This window comes from Clytia hemisphaerica, unplaced genomic scaffold (assembly GCF_902728285.1).
Source record: "Clytia hemisphaerica strain Z4C2 unplaced genomic scaffold, Clytia hemisphaerica genome assembly, whole genome shotgun sequence".
In the NCBI taxonomy this organism is placed as follows: Eukaryota; Metazoa; Cnidaria; class Hydrozoa; order Leptothecata; family Clytiidae; genus Clytia; species Clytia hemisphaerica.
The window spans coordinates 35,287-57,616 of NW_027103512.1; the positions used below are offsets into that span (position 1 = coordinate 35,287).

A 22,330-nucleotide genomic window follows, 5' to 3' on the forward strand; every position below is an offset into this window, starting at 1 on the left:
GAAAATCGGATCCGGAAAATCTTGTTTTAGGAAGGTATTTTTTTAGATTTATACATCGAGAAAATTCAAAAAAAATTTTGTATCGTAAATAGTCTCGTTATTGTATTTTTTTTTAATAAAGTGTATATTTTGCTAAAAATATTCGATACAAAAATATCATTACAAAATACCTAGGTTTATATAATGGTTAATTAAATTTTAAAATTGGTTCTTGCTTGCAGCCTTGCTTGCAACAACATCACAATTAAAAATATCTACTTTCTTGCTTAAAAATTGAATTATGAAATTCAATTTAGCCCTGACAATGGGTCAGAGTCCCTGTTTTTGGAGAGTGTACCCACCATTATGAATATCTAAATTATTTTGCTAGCCGACTTGAGCATCATTAAATTTACAAAAAAAGTCAATTTATTCGGTATTACAATCTGATTATACTTCCTTTCATTTTTCCAGTGAAATATCAAGTCTTTTGGGGTGCGTTCCTGTTTCCTTAAAACACGACCAGTACATATTATATATCTATCATAAGTCCAAACAAGAACTAAACAACTCCATTTATTCCAATTCCTCTGTTTAGATTATTAACAACTTTATTACACCAGAATTCAAGTGACTTCATTATAACTATTATCAGTGGAACACATCGCTTCAATTAGTCCTTCTAGCTCTTCATGGTCCGATTTATCCTTGTCATGTTCAGGTATATGTCTATTATTAAATTTCTCGTTGAACGTTGTAATGGATTTTTGGTCAGGGAAAGCTTTGATCAGGATATCCAGTAGTGTCTCCGCAGCCATACTCACATTTTGCTAGAAGTAATAAAAATGAAAATAGTATGAGATTGGGTTATTTCTCCAAAAACTACATTCGTTTTAGAATTTTCATAATAACATAAATGTTACAGTTGAATCTCGATAAGTAAAACTACGGATATAAGTAGCTCACTGCTAAATAGGTAAAGGTGAAAACGTGTAGCGAAGAGATTTTAGGGGGGCTCTGAGACCTAAAGGAATAAAATTTTGACAGATTTGGCCGAAGTATTCTTACCTGTAAAATATGAACACCAGTCAAGGAAACGATCACTAGTTCTTGCATGCCATCATTCATCAAGTCCAGATCTCTTATCGATAATAAGGGTTTCGAGAAAGATCGACTCCACATCAGATCGAATCGAATATGGTCGGATAGTCCGTTATCAGCAGCACTCCATTTGTACACTAACAGCTCCTTGAAACAGAAAAAAACAAAGATTCCCACAAAATGGACTTTAGCTTTATAGTTTCTTAGTTCGTTTTTTACGATTCTGAAAGCGCCCACGTCCATCAGTAACGAGATTGCTTTATAGGGTTAGAAAGAACACGGCATGTTCAGACAATTAGGCTCTTCTGCAGACCTATCGAGCAAAACTGTGTCACTTTCCAGAAATTTGTTATTACCCCTTTTGATATTGACCAGAGAATTTCAATAAAATAGTGTAATTGTCACTTTATACCAGAAATTTATGTACCGGGTGACCCATGGAAAAGTATAAGGTTTTACAACTGTTTGTATCTGCTATAATATGAACTTTTATAAGATTCTTTTCTCCTAAAAGTAAACTTAATATTTGGTGAACAACCTTAGTTCAGTGGCTCAAAAGTTATAGGCCTTTTGAAAAAATACATTATCTGTATGCAGAAAAGAGAAAGCAGATTAACACAATTATCGTCCTCGAAAAGCACAACAAAAAAATAACAAAACCAAAGCCACTTTAGCAAATCTGAAATACCGTCAACTGTCAACACTGAACTGGTTGTCCCCTTAACCAGAACTTTCAAGGAGCAAGCCTGCGTTCACGTAGCAATGTTATAGTCGAAAAACACCGAAAATACATGTATCAAATTTCGAAGAACGACTCGAAAACGTTTCGACACAGACAAACTTTCGTTGACCAATGAAGCTACAGAAATAGCACGTCGTCTCTTTCGACAGAGTTCTGTAGCATCTTAAAGGGAATAATGAAACCTACCAGTTAGTTGGATAATCGTGTGCCACACAGAAATCTTCAACCCCAGAAATAAATTTTGAAATGAAGATTGAAAATGAAGAAAAGAATCAACTTTTTACACGAGTAATTCTTTGATGTAAGAAATCATTGAAGTGAAAACAATTTTCAAAACAATTCAATCCAATCGAACGATACAATCCAAAGTTTATCACTGATTGACTTTGAAAACCATCAAAAACAACAAAAAAGAGCTCTTTCTCAAGTCAACCAGGGAAAAGTTTTAAGATGTATTTTTTGGCTGAATAGATATTTTTAAAATTTATTTTCGCTTTTATGACGTTCTAAGATCGAAGAGTTTCTGATACAAAAATGAAGATCATAGCAGTATTCTACAAGAAGTTCTTTTTCACTTTTCATCTTCATTTTTCCTTTTTTTCTTTTTTTCTTTTTTGATAATATATTCCACTCCTGAATATCTTTTTAACAAGCGCAAAACTACTATTCACTTCAAATGCTATCAAAAATTATAGCCTTTCTTGTCTCCGGTGCAGATTAAATTAAGACAGTCTTTAGCTCTCACTCTAAATTCTACAACTTTTATGACCCCATTTATAATCTACGGGTGAAAAAGAATGTTCTCAGGTAATTTAACGTGTTAACTTTTTCTGGATTCGAGGAAGGGGCGTTTATTAAATAATTTATAAACAAGGTCACGTGAATTGAAACCTTATTTTGCCTTTTTATTATTATTCGAGTACAAATATATTTAGGGATGTAGAAATAAGTCAAAACAAAAGGAATACAATTATTGTTAAGCTGGGAGCAAACCGTCAAACATTGTTCTTCAAACATCGTGACGTTTCATGTTTGAAATCGATGTTTGAAGGTTTGCGCAGTCAAAAATTGTATCTTTTCAACAAAAAAATCCAAAAATATGTTTGAAACAATGTTTGAACAAGTTCATAATTTTTTCAAACATTCAACTCGGGGTTTCCCTAGAAGGAAGACATTGCATTGCTAATCGAACATTGAATATGATTTCGAACGCGTGATTTGAAAAGTAAACAAAAGAAAGAAGCCGTTGTAATGCAAAAAAATAAATGTTTGAGACAATGTTGGAAAATGCCGCGCAAACTAGACAGGTACGAGCCGGGAAGTATCTTATCCATTTGGTGGACTAACTTTCTTGGGATTTTTCTTGTTCCTTATGGTAATGAGAATATTTTAAGCTTCTGGGCCACCTGGATTTCTCACCTGGGTATCCATAATGGCGGATTTTTGGTCATGTGACCCCTGTAGGCAAAACGGAAAATTTTTCCAACCCAAATATAGGCATATCATATATCAATCGATCGGAAATTTGATACTGATTAATTTTGAGATACAAAGTTGGGTCTGAAAACTTTCCTATCTCGAGATATAAATCACTTTCGTTTTCTCAGGTTTGGCTGCAGTTGTAGACGGGCTTTCATGGAGTGAGGCAATTCTTTTAGTCTTTTCTCAAGAAATATGCTTTTAAACATATCAAAACTTTATGTGCTCCTAGAAAAGGCATTAAAAGTTGTTTGTTAAAAGTTGTTTGTGCAAATTTTCAATAAGTTTGCAGTAAAAATGTGTACTTTTCAGACCAAAGTACAATTTCCTTACCGTCGAAAAAAGATCTTTTTCTCTTAAAATTGGCCTTTTTGTCTGAAATGAATGAGTGAAATGCTTCTTAATAAGGTTTAGAGCCACTCGATTCTGCATATTATACTCAGAGAGGTACTTGGGGAATATATAAGGGCTAAATGTGTCTGGTCAGCACTTTATAAGCATGTTTTTTGGTAAGATTTGATCTCAAAAACGGTGAAATTTCCAAGCTATTATTCAAATATTTGACAAAGTCTCTCATTGTATCTCCACATTAAACAAAGTTGAACACATGCAAAGAATTAAGAATACATGTAAATCGTTGTGTGTATTTTACAGACCAGAATTAAGTGCTTCTAGGTGGTTATATTGCCCTGAAATGTTTAGACTTACCACGGAAAACCCCGAGCTGGAGAATTTTACTGAGGATAATCCGTCAAGATCCTCTAATTCCTATATCTTTATCATTCATGCATGTAACGAGAAATCTGTGTAGCCTGTCTTTGAGACTTAGAGAAGTGCTTAGAACTTACAGAACTGCATAGCATAAAATTTTGATAAAATTAGTCTGGCTTTGAGACCACTAAGCCTGGATAGCCTTGTATGCGCGAGACGTCAGACTTTGAATTATTTTCCTAAAAAAGAACAAAGCCCCAAAGTTTTTATTTCTTGCAAGCTTGCTAGATACTAGCACAGATTTGTCACTCAGTCGCTGAACGGCCTGTAGAGTTTCTGTCCACCCAACGACCCTCACATGGTACGGATTGGTCCTAGCAAAGTAGCATTTACTTTTCATAAAGTGAAACACAGCACCGAGTTGGAGTTAGTCCTGATCTCCTAGACGACGGTCAATACTTGGTACACTACTGCACCTTCACATGGGATAAATCATAACTGGACATCTATCTTCCATTGTGTTTTTGAAGCAAGCTTCTTTGCCGCCGGTATTTTAAAATTGGTATAAAAAATCCGACGATATTCCGTCACAATGCTATTTCCTTGAATTACTTAAGTATAGCTTGGAAATCTATATATTAACACGCTAAAACGTGTGTGTTTACAATGTTTTGTAAAAAATTTTCGAAAATCTAACAAAGCTCTACAAAGCCTCCTCTTCATGACGTTGAACCTTTTTCTCCTTTCTTTTATAAAATCAAAATCTTATCATCAATCGGCAGCTATCTTTCGTTCGTTAGGGTTTTTTAGATGTATAGTGATTTGCTGGATTGAGACACGCAGCGTGCGACGCTGCACATACGGCTAGTTACTCTTAAGTCGCAAAATAATTATTTTCAAATTTTTATACGCTGAAATGGAGAATTTCAACTGCGTGTGTACTTTTGAATCACTTTTGTCATTCCAATTAGTTTTTTTTATTGGCTTGAAAAAAAAGTATGCCAAAGTTGAGAGCCTGTGTCATATCATAGAGGTATAAAGAAAGACAGGAGATGAATTTGTCGGTAATTGGTCGTTAAAGTCTTTTGATTTCTTTTATGTAATAAATTAAAAGAAGTTCTAGGCTCGCCCGATGAAATACGACTTTTTAGTAGAACTCAAGTTTGCTCTGAACATTTTTACTATCAGCATCGACGATTTCTAGCCTTCTAATATACGAGAATAAAATAAAATTTAGCTCCACGAAATAAGTTTGCGTTCCATTTTGTCATCAATTAAATTTTTTTTTTAAAGATATTTTCTCCAGCCAGAAAATCAAAAGTTCTTTATAAGCACTTTCAAGAGCAATTTCAGACCCAATTAGTAGACAAAAAGTCGCTGGAGAATTTTGGAGGAAAGTATTAAGCAATAGAGTTCACCTTGAAGAAAATGTTGATCGAAAGATCTTGTCATTTGATGAAGGATTGCAAAGTTTACAGGCCCTTTTTTAGTCAAAATAGTTAATATTTTCTTACACCAATGTCAGAAACAATGAATCTCTTAGTTAGCCAATAAGATTTTACCTATCAACAAAAGAGCTCATTAAAAAATGCACGACATATGAGATTATGATCATGCATACCTCCTAATTTTTTTAATCGTAGGGCGAGCATGGTTACAATAGCATACTTCTCCTGTTTCTTTATTATACCTTCATGGTCATATAACCTGATAACAGCTGTTCATAATTTTCTTACGTGCACGGTAAACCTCTAAAGGCGCGTGAAAATTATACATCTGAGGAAAATAGTCCTGCCACAGAAGATTTTACAACAAGAATCTTGTTGTGCGCCAGAAAGTCAAAAACTGATACGGCGCCCTATTCATAAACACAATCACGCAACTTTGTTGTCATCCCAGTCCTTTTAGACGAACACGGTCCTTACGATTTCGAGATTGCATATTCGTCAGATTGTATGTTTTCACACATCCCTTTAGAGCTTCAGCGTGGTGGGCAGAAAACAATCACAATCTGATCTCAGGTTAGTGTCATAAGAATATCATAATTTGAATCCTATGCTCTCAATCCTATATACTCGATATTATTTCATACTTTTGAGTCAAAATCTAGAAATGTTCGTCGGAGTTTTGACAAATGACGATGCTTTCGCATCTGTAATCTTTGTTATGATATAGATAAAAGACTTGAGAAGAGTAGAACAACAGAGACTTTTGTCGAAGTTTTGACGTTGTTAGCAAGGTATTCCCAAGGTAGATCATCAAGATTTATTGTTTCATTTTATGTTTTAACGAGGCGGCAACGAAGCTAGCAGTGCGCCTTCTACAAAAATACAAAAGAGAAGGATGTCCAGTCGTTTATATGTTCATGTTCGGACGAAGCCACAGAGACCAGATGATTCTAAAACTTTAAGACCTCATGAGGGGAAAGGAAAATGGGATCACCATCAGCAAGCCATGTCCGAAACAAATAAGAATTTTAAAATCAAGATTTCTTAATATTATACTTAGATTTTTGTAAGAAAACGAGGATTATTTTGACATGTATATACCTAAAGAGATAAGCGTTATTTTATATGACAATAACTTCTAGAAAGCGCTTTTAGTTAAAATTCCTAGAGTCTGGCTTCTCCAACTGGCTGAAGGCGTTGTGTTGCATTCATGTAGTTAAAGCGGATATACAATGATGCATTGAACCATTATACACCTCTTATAATTGTAACAGTAACCAGCATAGCCCCAAGCAGGTTCACAGATATAGCTCTGTCGCTAGGTTTCCATTACAATGGCCTAGGCTTATCGCCTCTCGAAGCCATATTGTGCCGACGTTTTGTGGCCCTATAGACAACACAGATTCTAAGCCCTCTAAATCTCGTTTCATGCATGAATAATAAAGATAAAGGAATTAGCGCATTTTGACAGATTAACTCAGTAAATTCTCAAGTTCGGGTATTTCTGTAGTAATCCAAAGGACAAGGCAAGCTTCTAGAAGCACTTAAATCTGGTCTGTAAAATACACACTGTAACGATTTACATTATTCATAATTCTTTGCATTAGTCAATCTATAGAACAGAAGGTTCTCGTTTAATGTTGAGATGCAATGAGAGAATTTTTCATTAATTGTTTGGAAATTTCACCGTTTTCGGGATCATGTCTTACCGTAAATCATACTTATAAATTGCTGACCGGACACATTTAGCCCTTATTTTGTTGCTAAGTACCCCTCTGAGTGAGATTACGAAGAAGTGATTGGCTCTAAACCTTATTGGGAAACATTTCGCTCATTCATTTCAGACAAAAAGGCCAATTTTGAGAGAAAAAGATCTTTTTTCGACAGTAAGGAAATTGTACTCTGGTCTGTAAAATACACATTTTTACAACAACATAGTGAAAATTTGCAGAAACAATTTTTAATGCCTTTTCTAGGACCACATAAAGTTTTGATATGTTTAAAAGCATATTTCTTGAGATAAGACTAAAAGAATTGCCTCACTCCATGAAAGCCCGCCTACAACTGCAGCCAAACCTGAGAAAACGAAAGTGATTTATATCTCGAGATAGGAAAGTTTTCAGACCCAACTTTGTATCTCAAAATTAATCAGTATCAAATTTCCGATCAATTGATATATGATATGCCTATATTTGGGTTGGAAAAATTTTCTGTTTTGGCTACGGGGGTCACATGACCAAAAATCCGCCATTATGGATACCCAGGTGAGAAATCCAGGTGGCCCAGAAGCTTAAAATATTCTCATTACCATAAGGAACAAGAAAAATCCCCAAAAAGTTAGTCCACCAAATGGATAAGATACTTCCCGGCTCGTACCTGTCTAAACCATTCAACAAGAAAGTTCAAATGTTTGAAGAACCATGTTTGATGGTTTGCTCCCAGGAAATATCTAAGTTTTTCTATGTATTATACTTCTTTACTGCTACCTGTTTCAAAGGTTTAACGCGCCTTCTAGGGGTGAGGCATTTATATGAAGGGGGTGTTTATTTGAGGGGCGTCTATTGAAATGTTTTCCTTATAAGGGGGGCGTTTATTCGTAATAGTAATATAGTATATAGAAAAAACTTAACAAAAGGAAAAAAAGATAAGATGCTGAATCAAACTTAAACTTTGGTAAAAATTCACATTATGGCGGTTACAATTAGCCGCAAAATATTTTTCCAAGGACAAGGTTTACCCGCTTCTGGTACTTTTTCTCTTGTGTGACTCCAAGAGAAATTTGCCCCTCATGTAAAACTGAAATTCGTTTTTTATACAGCGTTTTCTTTTTTGTTGTGAAGTTGCTGATTTTTTATGAACGTGAAACATATTCATAGGTCGGACCCCTATTTCTTAAGGAGGGATGACACCTTCCGAAAAAATGAAGAAGGGGGAAATTTCCATGAAAAAGGGGGGATAGCAAAGAAGGGGGGCTTACATGTACATTGTAGATTATTTTCAAGCACTGTTATGAAATTTGGTCTTAATGAAAGGAAGTTTTCTGTTAGTTTTTCTGTTTCAGACTACTCTGAGTCAAAAAGAAGAAAGAAGTTTATTATTTCGCTTTCTCTCTCTAAAGATATTTCACATATATTTGTTAGCTATTTTTGTCCAAAAGCCTTGGGGGATAGCCATTTTTTAAGGTTGGGGATGTCAAAAAGGGGAGGGTCATTTAAGAAGGGGGGTCAGACCCCTCTCCGCACTATGCATATAAAGAAATTCCACTATAAAATTAGCCCATTAAGTCAAAAACCCAAAACAAGCAGAAGAAAAAGGAAATAGAGGATTTGTACCTGTCCATACGTTCCCAGAATAATTTCATTGTTTCCATCAAAATCGATATCTGCTACACATGAACACGTGACACTGTCAAATTGATCTGATTGGTTGAGAACACTCATGTCATCTAATCCTTTGTTCAGAATGTCGCTAAGATAAAAAGAAAAAATCAAAAATCAATCTTAGCTCTTTTTGAACATTTAATTAGAGACTTCGGAGGTAAGTTATCTATTTCATCGGTAATGTACAGACCAGAAAATTGATTTTGCTAAAATTTCACATTAAACATTTACTCAGCAAATTAGGCTGTAGTTTATTGCTGTTGATGCTGATGACTTATTTCTCAAACAAAAATGACAAGTGAAAAGCTTGGTCCCATGGCTATTTAAAGCTATGTAAACCGGGTTAGGAATACACATCGACTTTTAAATCGTCACTGGTGATATGTATTTACCCTCTTCGCTGGAAAAAAATTCCGTTACATCACCGATGGGTTTCCATTTAGAAGACCAATTAATATCTTATCTAAAATGTCAAATGGTGTGGGCAAACAAAATTTGGTATTTGAAAAAATGATGACGTCATTGTTATCTGGCACCCACCCAGATGCAGAAAAAAGCTCTCAAGGTCGGGAAAAGTTTTCAACATCTTGAAGGTTTAGATCACGGAATTTTGCCAGACTGCATCAAGGATTTTGCAGGGAAAGGCCTTGACCCAAGCACTCGTTTTCGGGATTGGTATGTCCAATTAAAATAGGTTCACGTGCAATGGTAGCTGAACCCAATGAGGGGATCAAAGCCTATCATTAACCCGCTCCTTTAGAGCTGCGCGGGCAGCTACCAATCCGGAATATCAGATAAGCGTCATTGTGACGCTCAATCTCAGCTTAGATTTTTAGTCTCATAGAATAGAATTGTAAGGTTTCTTATTGGTCAAAGAAGTACCAAGAAAAAATGCGATCGATTTGAAAAATTTTCGGGCAATTTTTGGGTATTTTTAGGTATTTTATGGTGACGTCAATTTTAAGTACAATCCCCTGGAAAAATTAATTTAAAAAAAATCAACTGTTTTATTTTGAACGAACATGGAAAGTAGATGACGAAAATTGGGATGTTTTTATATTAATTTCATCTATTAGTTCCAGTAAAATGTACCAACATATTTCCTGGTGGTGTAAATGTTATTAAATTTACATTTTCAGACCAGGCAAAAAATATGGGCCTTGAAAAGTTCTTACTAAAAAAGGGTATGGTTGATAGGGTTTTCGATGACTAGATCACGAGGTATTTGCCGGTTTTATGTTTTGCTGATCAGCTTAAATCAATCGTAAGACATGCTGCCTCAGCAAAAATCATTGATCTGAAAACCCAAATATCTCGTAAACTTTTTAATTGTAGTATAACTTCGCAGTTTATCAATCAATAAAGGACAACGAATTTTCCTCATAATTAGATTAAAAAGGCAAAGAAACAAAATATCAAGCTATATTTAACTTACACGAAGACGACTGAAACTTCAAGACAGCTCGTCACCAACAAATGTAATTTCTCATCTTCTGATTCACTGATATCTGAACCACTTGTTGATGATACTAAAAAATTATTAAAGGGGATTTTGAAAACTAATCTATATCTTTCTGAGTGCAGTGGATAGGCATATAGGGCTTTTCCAGAAAAAAGTTTTACCCCCACTGTTGAGGATATTGATTTTTCGAAGTATCGACCTCTTGGATATCCACTCTTAAAAATATGCTCAACCCCCTAGATATCCTCTTTTATAAAGATGCTTACCCCCTGGATATCGTATCTTTTTACTTGAAAATACACTTTACCCCCTGGATATCCACTCCTTGTAGACATTCTTAACCCCCTGGATATTCACTTTTGAACAAAAATCGTTAACCCCCCCCGGATTATTTCTGGAAAAGCCAATTCTATCTTCTCCTACAGACAGGTTTTAAAATAAACCAAATAAGTAAAAACAAATATAGAAAATTGACTAGAAAATTGTAATTCCACTCACACTTTTCTTTCCTCTTATTCTTGGACAAGCTAAAGAATCGGACAGTGGAGATAGGTCCATCCAAAGATAATGTCCAAGATTCCATCACTCCTAAAAGGTAAAGAAAAATTTAAGAATCTTTTAAATATACGGTATGAACCAGCTCTTGTTTTCTTACGTTTTCTTGTAAATTTAAAGAAGAGATCTTTCTTTTTTTTACGGTAACGTTCGACGATCAAATCAAAAAAAAAATTAAAATTGAGTTGATTAAAAATGTGAACTAAAGTCTATCCAGATATAATTGGCAGTGGAAACAAGAATGCCTGTAACTTTTGATAGTCAAATGTAATTGCGAAAATTTTTTTTGCTTGTTTTAGAGAATCAAAGCGCTGTATTTCAATGTATTTTTTGTTGAAAAATATGTGATTTTTAGCGGTTAAATTTGCGATTGCAAAAATTAAGCTTTTTTTACTTATGCTACAACGTTCATTTTTACACCAGCGGTAGTTTAACCTTAGGCTAAGAAAGTTGTCAAATCTCAAGGCAAACAGAAATAAAGTCCTTCGGAAGATATGGGACCCGAAATACCCCTTGGTAGCACTTTTCTGTGAAATATCAAATCCCCAAATTTTTATTAAAAACGGGGGTAGTGACGATAAAACAGTTTTTCAATCATAACACATTTTACGATCTTTTTACGATAATGATCTCAGAGCCAAACTGTGCTTAGTGTTTTGGGAATTAGCAAAGTTTTTTAATTACTTAAAAATAACAAAGGCAATTATAAGTTCAATGTGCTTATCGCTTCAATAAAAACAATCATATTGTGATTTCACTTCGTTTCGAAAAGGCATTCTTGTTTCCATCGCCAATTATATCCGGATACACTTTAACGAAACATACGATTTCTTAAAAAATTGACAAGGACCCTTTAAAACTTTCTTTGCAAAGACTAAATTTGTTTTCGAAAATCGAGACAAAATTTTGCTTCAACGTTAAGATATCTCTAACTTTGAACTGATTACAAATTTTTTTTTAGGCTGAGAAAATAGGACTTTATAAAGATTTTTTACCCAAATAAAAAAAGACATACGATTTTCTTCTGTATTCGTTGAGCATACCAGCAGCTGGCCATTATCACATCCAACTGCTGATAAACGCATGTTTGCGAAATTCTTAATGTCCATCCAAAGTACTCTACGAAAGGAAATTTTTCAGAATTTATTTTACGTAGTTTGCACCTTACGTCATTGATGGGGCGGGGCAATTGAGCTCAGACACTACGTTCGATCAACGAATAGAATTTTAGAATCGGACTCATTTAGCATCAGAAAAGATTGTTCAAAAGTATACCCTTCATATAAAAATTTTAAACATTTTCTTCAAAGTAATTTGAAAAAAGTTTTGTGACCCATAACTAAACTTTAAACTTTTAGGTGTTAAAGTAATCAAATTGGTTTCTATTAAAAAGAAATTCTGACCCCGTCGGGAAGGCCTACTAAAGACCAAACCACTCTTTAAAAAGTTTCAAAAACAATGAAAATCGAACAAAAGTCTAAAATTATCTCTTGGTCAAAACTGCTCTCTTTGTCTGTTTTTGACCAGGTTTTTGCCAATCATTTTAATAACATTGGAATACTTACACCCCAGGTAAATTAACAAATTCAGGAAAGAATTTTCCACAAGCAACTTCCTCGAAATTTTGTTTGTCCTACAAAAGAACAAGAGAAGTCAAAATCGTGTCGGTTATTCCCAAAACAGTCGTGTTAATTCATATCCAGGTGATGATTTTTATTTACCACCTGGTCTTCCATGCGTCGTTTTTAAGTCCAAAGTGACAAAAAAGATATTAGTGTCATTTGCGTTGGCATTGGAAATTATAATTTTTAAGTTCACAGCTCTTAGATAACAACGTAAATTAAATTTACCATATCCTATAACCTTTACATATAAAGATTCGTCCAATCGACTATATTGTTTTTTTTTACTTACTAAAAAAGTACATCTCTGAAATTATGATTTCTAAAAAGCTAGCCTATTTATTGTTAAATAGCTTATAGCAAAGATAAGGGAAATATTAAAGCTGTTAAAAATCAGTTTGGAAAAACATTTAAAGGTAACCATAGTTCGGACCCCCCTTTCTTAAGGGGGGATGACACCTTCTAAAAAAGTGAAGAAGGGGGGAGGTCAGAAATTTTCATTAAAAAGGGGGGGGATAGCAAGGAGGGGGGGGGGTCGTATAAGAAGGGGGGCTTACAAATATTGTAGATTATTTTCCAGCACTGTTATGAAATTTGGTCTGCATGAAAGGAAGTTCTTTATTTTCAATAAAAAGTGGTATTATATTTGCCAGACTTAATTTTTATTTACTGTTTCCCTTACCTTTTTACCATAAAAAAATTAGCCCGAAACCCTTGGGGAATAGGCATTTTTAAAGGTTGGGGGGATGCCAAGAAGTGGGGAGATCATTTAAGAAGGGGATGATCAGACCCCTTTCCGCACTATGAAGCCCTTTCAAAAACCTTTTGAAATTATAATGTTACATGAGCTAATCTTGATTCCTAGATTGTTCCTTTTTAACTCTCATCTTATTTCAAACTTTTAATCTGACTGGAACCCCTACAATATTGTACAATGTAGCAAAGAAGACTAATTTGTAAATCGTTATCTTTAACAAACGTTATTGTAGGTACTGGTCAAAAAAATGGTAGCGTACATACATTGCTCCTGAAGACGTGAATTTGTTGATCACCACCAGCCAAAAGAAAGACTTTTTCTGAACGTCCATTGATGTGAATCCTATAAAAAAGATTGCTTTTGATTAGTGGTTGAGTAGAATTCTATGTAACGTTTGGTATATGGCGTGGTAATGATCTTGGCTACCGTGTAGAGATTGCACAAAATCAAAGTTCGCCTTCATATTGGAAGGTTAATTTGTGAATAATTAACTAATTAATAATAATTACTACAATTACATTTCATTAAGACGTACTGTAGTATGCGCCGTCCAACCTGAATTAGAGGTAAAGTTATCGGAGCTGCATAAGGAATATGGTTTGTATGACATAAGTCTTTACAAACTTACTTCTTAGCTCCATATTTTATTTCTCACGTTTGTGGATAAAAAATAGATCAACCTGGATCAACTAAATTGGTACATTCATTCTCTAGAAATCAAACCTGTGCTAAAACTTATTAAGACTTCTCGAAAATAATCTAATTTAAGAAATTCTTTGAGCATACCTCGTATGACGTAACTGGTAGGGAATGAACCCAAGTGGTAAATGCTGACATACCTCTAAAAAGAATGAAAAGCAAAACTCATATTAATATGTACATAAGAATAGATTGGGTAAACCTAAGGTTAACTTCTTATGACAATATTTTATTAATAGATTCTATTTTATTAACAATAATTAAATCAATCACATTCTAAATCCATATTTCATAGATTCCTTAATTTCAATGCTATTTCCAGAAAGCAATCATAGAATAATGTAGGAAATGCGTATGATATAATATATCATGTACAATGTGTATAATATGTGTATAATTTATCGGCGATCCAAAAAATATCTGCAATCTGATTGGTTAAAAAGAGTACAATATATCTTGTACTTTACATGTACAAAATATAAATTGACGAAAAGATGTTGTTGCATTGTAGCGTTAGAAGCAATCTAACGTCACTTTGCTACAAAACTACCCTGCACTTTTTTCCGACACAAAAAGTGTATTTTTTTGGGTCACCAATAAACCAGTTATCAGACATTTGCTCGTACAATATGGAAATATTACACTCGTTCCGGATTTTCCGTATAGTGTACGGAAAAATCTTGGAACTCGTAAAATATTTCTCATATTGTACTCGCTACTTTCAGATAACTATTACATATTGTGTACATAAAGGATTTACGAAACCACTGGTGCAAATGATACACCTAGGTAGAATTTATTTCAAATACCACTTATACCGAGTCATTACTTATAAATAGTCATTGAGATGATGAATTTTTTGTTCAGGGCAAAATCTTTTGAAATTTCTCTAATTTTACCTCAAAATTTGGTATTTTCTCAAATTTTACACCCTTACAGTGCACTTTTTCCCACTTGCTCACAAATCAACCCTTACAGTCCAAAAAACCTACCCTTAAGGGCCGCACATACGGTAGGTCACTTACCTGGATCCCCCCCAGGAATAAGCTGTAATAAGTCATAACATAATTTAAAAGGCTTACGAGCCAACTTATCGATTTCGAATTCTTTGACTGGTTCAATTGCATTATATACATTCAGAAAATGTAAGCTTTCTCCGTCTGGTTTCTAAGGGTAAAAGAGAATTATAAAAACCTAAGTTAATAACATTGGGTCATGAAGTTGAAATGACTTTGAGACTTTGAATAAATAAATTTTGGTAGCCAAAAATATTTAAAAAAGAAATGGAAAGTAAATATTTTCCTTTAATAAGAAATCCAATAATTTGTATTTTGCTTTCTTGGAGTCTTAAAAATACATAAATTTTCAATCCTCAAATAACAGGTCAGGTATTTCTTTTATAGCACATTAGTTAGTCTGAAGATTTGAACTTGTTGATGTGTGATGTACACAATACATTATAACAACAAATTGAAAAAGAAATAATGACATTGCTTGTGTTAAAATATTTGTCATCTTTCATGTCCCTTCAGTATAACAAATTGAAAAAGAAAGTTTTGAAATGAAAAATGATTCAACTGACACCTTTATAATGATAGTAATTCCAACAATGAGACAATCATAACTGTCGAAAAATCCTTTCTGGTAAAAAGCATCCATTGAAATAATTTCAGCTCCAGCTATAGAAAGTAATAAAAGTAATATACACTCTCGCTTAGATGGAGAAAATTGGTTTTATTTTGACAAGATATGCTGATAAATATATTGATAAAAATGGAAAAATTCATACTCGTCATCAATATCACATATAAGTAAGCTGGTCTACTTTCAAATCTCTCATCTAATTCTGAAACCCTTCTTTAATTCTAAAGAAGCCTTTAGAGATAGGAATAATGTCCGGAATTACACTTTTTTCTTTTATAAGAACAATTTTATGAACAATGAGGCTCAAAATTGCCAAAAAATAAGAACATTTTAACAACAATGCTGAGCCTATAATTACTCAATTTCAAGCAATTTAGAGGTCACGGTAGTAAAAAATGGGTAAAAGCCTAAAATACCCCAACTACACCTAATAAATAAAAACAGGATTAGAACAGCTTGAGGCACAAATTGTCAAAAAAATAACAAATTACTAATAAAAAATAATATTTCTATTTCAGATTGAGTTTCAAACTCAATTTTGGATTGAGTTGAGTATTATGGCATATACAGACATAGAAAAGGCTAGCAAAATCACTGAATATTTTTATCAAAATCTACAATAAAAACGAAAGTGGTCTTTCTACTCACTGCTTCTGTAAGTTGCTCTGAAAGTCTGAAAGTCTTTTTTAATCTCAACCAATAAGATTGCCACATATGAAGAAGGTTATACTCTTTAGCCCTAATTTTTGGTGTCAATAACTTTTAGGGCTCTTGGATGACAGACTGTCTTAAAAAATTCACTTTATAAGGTCCTTTTAAGGGTTGAACTTTTTCTTATTTCCAGTTTGCAAACAATAGAAGGAATTTGATGCAAGCGTTATATTTTCAATGAATTCTTCTGAGTGGATGAAAGCAGTTTACCTTTGATTGGATTTTAAACGATTGCACAGCAATTTTTTGATTGAACAAAATAAAACAATCAATATTGCAGTGATTAGATAAAAAAATATTTGGGGCTTTCACGAGTGTCTGGGATTGAACAAAATGAAATAAATCACCTATTTTCCAGGGGGTGAATTTTTAGTTTTTTTTCTATTTCTTTATGTTTGCCAATAAACCTTTTGCTAGTTGGGATGTCCTATTGAATAATCAAAAACTCCACCATTAAAAAAATGATGCATAAATACATAGCTATAGACCTTTTTTTAAAGAGGCAACCCTGTTGAATAATTATGTAGTCCAGCATAAAAACAATGATACAGCCATGCATAATTACTGTTTCATGCATATTATAATAATTATGCATGGCTATATCATTGTTTTTTTTGCTGGACTACATAATTATTCAACAGGGTGGCCTCATTAAAAAAAGGTCTATTATATAACAATTGTGCATTAATATCATTGTCTTTAATTCAATAAGACATCCTAAGTCTTCATTTATTTATCATAGGAAAGCTCATGAAACCTTAGCCTGGATATCCAGACCGTAAACTATTTCACCGTCTAGTTTTTTATAATCTTGTCTCTGGTTTACGGTCTGGTCCAAGTAACTCGTCTGCAGGGATATCTGTCCCTGCATATGCAAGTGTCTCTAATTGGTCAGTATGCGCCCAGTCACTAAGCAGAATTTTCGCGGGGTTTACGATATTTTTCTATGCGCGCGCATAATTTATGGAAAAAGCTGACATTAGCCATAAGCAAAAAGCTCGTACCCATGTCTATTTTTAGCTGTTAAAGCATAATAATTTGAGTTGAGTTCTTTTTCAGGACATGAAACTTGGATATTCAAAATCTACTCAAAATTCCGCTTCCACTGATATATAACATGATAGGGTTATTTTCAAGTTAATATTCCGGTTTTTTTGGATTTCGGCCTAAAAATGACCCATTTTTGGCCAAAAAAGTGATGAAACGCTAAAAATCATAAATGAGAAATATGTAATTATTTTCCTGAATTTGTAAGAAATGTTATAATTTTAATGTAAAGTTGTCAGAAATACATACTAGAATGAGAAAAATAAACTTAGAAAGTTAAAACATGAGCTAAATCCTAAAAAAAACCGGGTTTTTCCAAAATTAGTCTACGAAACATTTTGATCAAAAATGAGAAAATCCACCTTGCAGGACCTCTAGTTCATTGTAATTCTGCATTTTTGACTCTATTTTTTGCATATTCTGATATACTCTACCTATTTGAAGAATTTTCAAGCAAAGAAATCTCAATTCAAGTACAATTGACGAAAAGATAGGGGAATTTTGACATAGGCCCAAATTTTCCGTCACGGCGTGACAAAAACTAAAAAGGGCTACAGAAAATCTTGTGGGTTGATTTTTGAATTTCTATTTTAGGTTTCTGATTAACACTATATGGTTGATGTTTCATGGAGAAAATTAAGGCCTGATTCCACTCTCATAGATTTTTACAGGCTATTGAAAGTTTTCCGTCACGGCGTGACAAAAACTCTGACCTAGTACTAGTCAGTGAAAAAATGGATTTGAAAGCCTCAAATCATAGATTAACCAGTCCAAGTCCTATAGAAAGTTGACTCAGATTGCAAAAGAGGCCTTTTGGTAAGTTTTTTGAATCTATACCTGAAAAAAAAACCCTGTAATAAGGACATCATTCCAAAGCAGTTTTTTCAGTACCGTAGCAACAGGCTCAGATTTAGCCTATGTTGATTTTTCGGGAACATATGCATGTTATATATCAAATTGTCGGAAATTTTATGTAGATTTCAAAAATGGTTAAAAGTAGGGGTTAAAAATGAAGTCAATGAGAAGAAAATGCCAAACTTGATGATTTTTTCTCCTATTTTGGCCTGCGATTTTACAAAAAACCTAAAAAATGCGATAAAAAATTTCTAAAGCGAGGTTAAGCTCTATTTTTTTTTGCTTTTTGCTACAAAATACCATAGCTTCCCATAAAAATAGGTTTTAGAGAGATTTGAAGACCTTCATTTTTTGACATTTTTAAAATTTTTGGGTACGAGCTTTTTGCTTATAGCTCATTGCAAAATAATATAAACAAATGGAAATGAAAACACAGGTTCATTTCTAAACAAAATGGCCGCTGGAAAGGAGCCTTTATAAATGTGGCTGATGTTTTGATGTAGTTTAAAATAGTTTTGAAAGTTTATTGAGTTTGTAAAAGAGGTTTTATGGTAAGTTAATTTTAATTATGTGTGTCTGTCTGGGTTTCCAAAGTTTTGATCAGTGTAGCTGGAACCTCGATATTCCAGGATTAGAAAAAGCTATACCTGTTATCTTTTTTCTTTAAAGAATCAACAAGCCATCAACATCGATAAATTACACACATTCCCTCAGAAACTTTTAAAATTATCCGCCATTATGACTTTCTTGAAGCCGTTCCGAAATTAACCAATCAGGTTAGGTATCGGAATTCCTATGGGAGTTCTTTTCCAAGATTTGTAAAATAGCTAAGTCAGCAGAAAAACTTTTCCTGGGGGTTTGAGGAATAAACAGAACTGTTATCATTCGTTTTTTATTTAACCGTACATTTAAATTTGCGCTCAAAGATACTTTAATAAATAAGTTAATAATATTCAAATATACTATTTGTATCTCTCAGAAAATAAACACTTACAGAACGACATAGTTTATCATTTAGACTACCCCCGTGTTTGGACCATTCTATCGTGGGCGCATAATAGGGCGGAAACTGATTAGCACCCTCAGTGCAAGATTGCCGCCTCATCTTTATTTGCCCGCACGAAAACGAGCTAGTCATTTTTTTCTCGCGCGCTCAAGGGGAAAAGGAAAGTGATCGATATTCTTTGAGAAAAAACGTCAGAAACAAACCCAAAGACCAAAAGATGTATTTTGTTGTTGAGAATCGATCCTGTGAAGATGAAAAAATTTCTGCTTTGCGTTTTTTTCGGAACGCTGAAAAACTCTAATTTCGATCTTCCTTAAGGTAAAGAGGTTGCGAGATTTGGCCTAGCGAGGCAAAAATCACTAAAAAACTGGTAAAATCGTAATCCTCAAAAATCGAAGTTCTAGCCTCACTGTTGATAGTCTGTCAACAAGGGTTCACTCACATACAGTATCAAACAAACTGTATCAGACTTTTTTAGTTGCACCAGACTCTAAAATTTTAGAAACTTTGTATATATGTTGAGGTAAGACTTTTTTTTCTGAAATTTTGAGTCTGGATACCCAGGCTAATGAAACCTAAATTACTAAACTTAATTTAGAGTTTTGAAAATCCTCAAGATTGGCAAACAATCATTTTGCCCACTTATATACAGCTTTTTGTAAGTTTTGCAAAATATTTTCAACATTTGACGGACAACATTTGAAAAGCAGGGTAGTCAATTAAAAACTAGCCAGTTAAAGGTAATACTAGGTAAAGTGAAGGATAGAATTTGATAAAAACCCAACAATTTTGCAATTTTGCAAAATCTTACGTAAAAATTGTCAGTTGGTCGGACGACACGAAAACAAAGTTATTTGTGATCGCGGCGCCTTTACTTTTAAATGTACTTAAATTTTTCAATGAGCCACAAATATTTAAAGATTTATAGCACTTTTCTGGTCTGTGATTTTATGAGGGCAACGAGAAAAGATGAAACATTTTGAAAGAGGAATAGTTGTAATTTCACTCTTTGCTAAATGACTTTAAAATGTAAATCTTAAATTTTATTTAAATGTGTCAATGCAATGATGATGGTAGCTTTTACCTGGAATATATGCAAAGCAAACTTCGTAGGCATCCATACTGTGTGAGCTATGAAATTTTTCTTTTGCAGTAACATCCTTAAATCTCTCTAGACATGAAACATTTCCATTTAGGGTACCAACCAAAAATCTTTCTTGAGTTTCAGAAGGATAACGTATCGTTGTATTGCAGTAAATATTTGACTGAGATCCATTTTCAATGTAGAAAATTTCTTTGTATAATGCTTCATCTTCATTGTCGTAGTCCAATGACGCCGAAAAAGAAGACATTCGTCGGAGTTTGGCGCGTTCTTTGCCATGTTTTGTTGTTGCAATCATCTTGAAAAAAAATCACATTTTCTCGTCCGCCATTTTGAAAGAGATCGAAAGTGAAAGTTAAATATAGCCTGCCTTTTTTACGTGAGCCGATTAAGTAATATTAGTGCTATCTTCTTAGCCCTTTCCGCCCTCGCCTTCTCGGACTTCCCGCCCGCCGGACGCACTTTTTCACGGCTATACCGTACTTGACTTAAGGGAGCGGTCATTAAGTATAGCATATACCAGGGTGGAAGAGGTTTTTTGGCAGACTTCTTATTTTCATATCCATTATCCTACCAAAAGTTCTCAAATAAATTTCATACCCTACCAAAAATTGGATGAAAATTTTCGTACCCTACCCCTTACCAGATGGCAGCTTTATGGCACTTTAAAATTTCTCAGATTTCAGGGTTTGCAAGAATATAATGGAGTTTTAGAATTGACAAAATTGAAATTTTTGTTAAAATAAGATTCAGCTCAAAATATTTTCGTACCCTACCCAAAGCCCTCAAGTTTTTTTCATATCCTACCCAAAAGAGAGGAAAAAAATTCATGCCCTACCCAAATCCCTTCCACCCGGGTATAACCTTGCCTGTACCAGACAGCGACGGCCTTTTCCTTTACTCTAACCAATTTCTCGTCTACAGGAAAAAGCTGTGGTCGTCTTGTAGACAATACTTACCTAAAGTGTATAACAATCCAACAAAAATGAGACATTCTGAGAAATTAAAAGCGGCGCTACTTTTTTGTGATTTTTGCGATTTTGATGCTTTTAATTGTTAAGGGAACTATTGGATGAAATGTTGGATCGGTTTGCTCCGGCCTTAAGCTGCAAAGGTCTGGAGCCACTTGGAAGAATATTTTCCAGCAAAATGAAACATAAACAAGTTGCAGCTGAAATGCGACGAATATGAATTAGTGTATCACAAACAAAACGTGGCTAAAGTTTTCTGTCTGAAATTTTTTTGAAACGCTTTTTGTTTCAGAAATCGATTTGTTTAAGATTTCTTTTCATCTTTTGAGTTGAGGTAGTATGGGTAGTGGGGCCACTAGCAACTTTTTCAATAGGGTGAAACTTTTTGCGTGTTCCAATTTTCAAATATGTTTCAAGTGGCCCGCCCAAGACCTTATATACGAAAAACTGATAAGGTTTATGGTACAGTGTGTCCAAAAAAAAATAATACTTCCTACGAGAAGTGGTTGAAAACCAATATATATTACCTTATCGGCCCTTATTAATTTCGCTTAGCGAAAGTATTACGATAGCCTTCCGTGTGTCTGGCTGGCGAGACATTTTTTGGGGCGCAAATTATGGCGTGGGCGTTTGGCTGCGGGCGTACTACGGCAAATATTCTAAAGGTGGACTCACTCACAAAGATAAAAAGTGATAAAAAACAGGGCTTTTCTTAATAAATAAAATACCCTAGTGCAAAAAGTGTAACCAAGCCTTTGTAAACAATCATTGTGAAACTTTTTAATGGCTGCTTGATTATGCACATCAGACATGCTTTTGAAACTTGCTGCTGCTGTATAAATTTTTATCATATTTTCTGGTCTTTTGTAGAGTATTTAAAGAGGTTTGATATTTGTTTACTACTAAGTATTTTGTGTAGTTAGTGAATGCACCAATAAATTGATCATGCTCAGTAAGCAGTACAAGAAGAGTTAATTTTCCACAACAAACAACAACATTATTAACCCTCTCTTCTCTTCTTCACCAAAACTACAAACAGCACAGGTATGATCTTTTTTT

At 33.9% G+C, this 22,330-nt stretch overlaps 2 protein-coding genes across 2 annotated transcripts in view; both read right to left on the bottom strand.

Annotated features, from left to right (window-relative positions):
* LOC136799228 (ribokinase-like) overlaps nucleotides 1–22,330 on the bottom strand; it is an 89,597-nt gene that overhangs the window by 12,809 nt on the left and 54,458 nt on the right. The gene's annotated exons all lie outside the window — the stretch shown is intronic.
* Nucleotides 86–20,657, bottom strand: LOC136799224 (KICSTOR complex protein kaptin-like). Its single transcript, XM_067055908.1, has 12 exons — nucleotides 20,283–20,657; nucleotides 15,520–15,614; nucleotides 15,018–15,102; nucleotides 14,023–14,077; nucleotides 13,500–13,578; nucleotides 12,423–12,490; nucleotides 11,873–11,976; nucleotides 10,801–10,890; nucleotides 10,276–10,369; nucleotides 8,793–8,928; nucleotides 1,048–1,227; nucleotides 86–809 (listed from the first exon to the last, which is right to left on the bottom strand). Exons 1-12 carry the CDS (start codon nucleotides 20,596–20,598, stop codon nucleotides 606–608), a joined length of 1,506 nt encoding a protein of 501 aa, XP_066912009.1. The 5' UTR covers nucleotides 20,599–20,657; the 3' UTR covers nucleotides 86–605.

What these genes read in the sequence shown, in the direction of transcription:
- LOC136799224 (XM_067055908.1), bottom strand. Translation starts at nt 20,598, where the DNA reads ATGATTGCAACAACAAAACATGGCAAAGAACGCGCCAAACTCCGACGA. An exon ending in GAATTACTATCATTATAAAG is followed by an intron (nt 15,103 to 15,519) that starts GTGTCAGTTGAA and finishes TTTTACCCTTAG; the next exon opens with AAACCAGACGGAGAAAGCTT. An exon ending in CTGGTGTTCATATTTTACAG is followed by an intron (nt 810 to 1,047) that starts GTAAGAATACTT and finishes TATTACTTCTAG; the next exon opens with CAAAATGTGAGTATGGCTGC.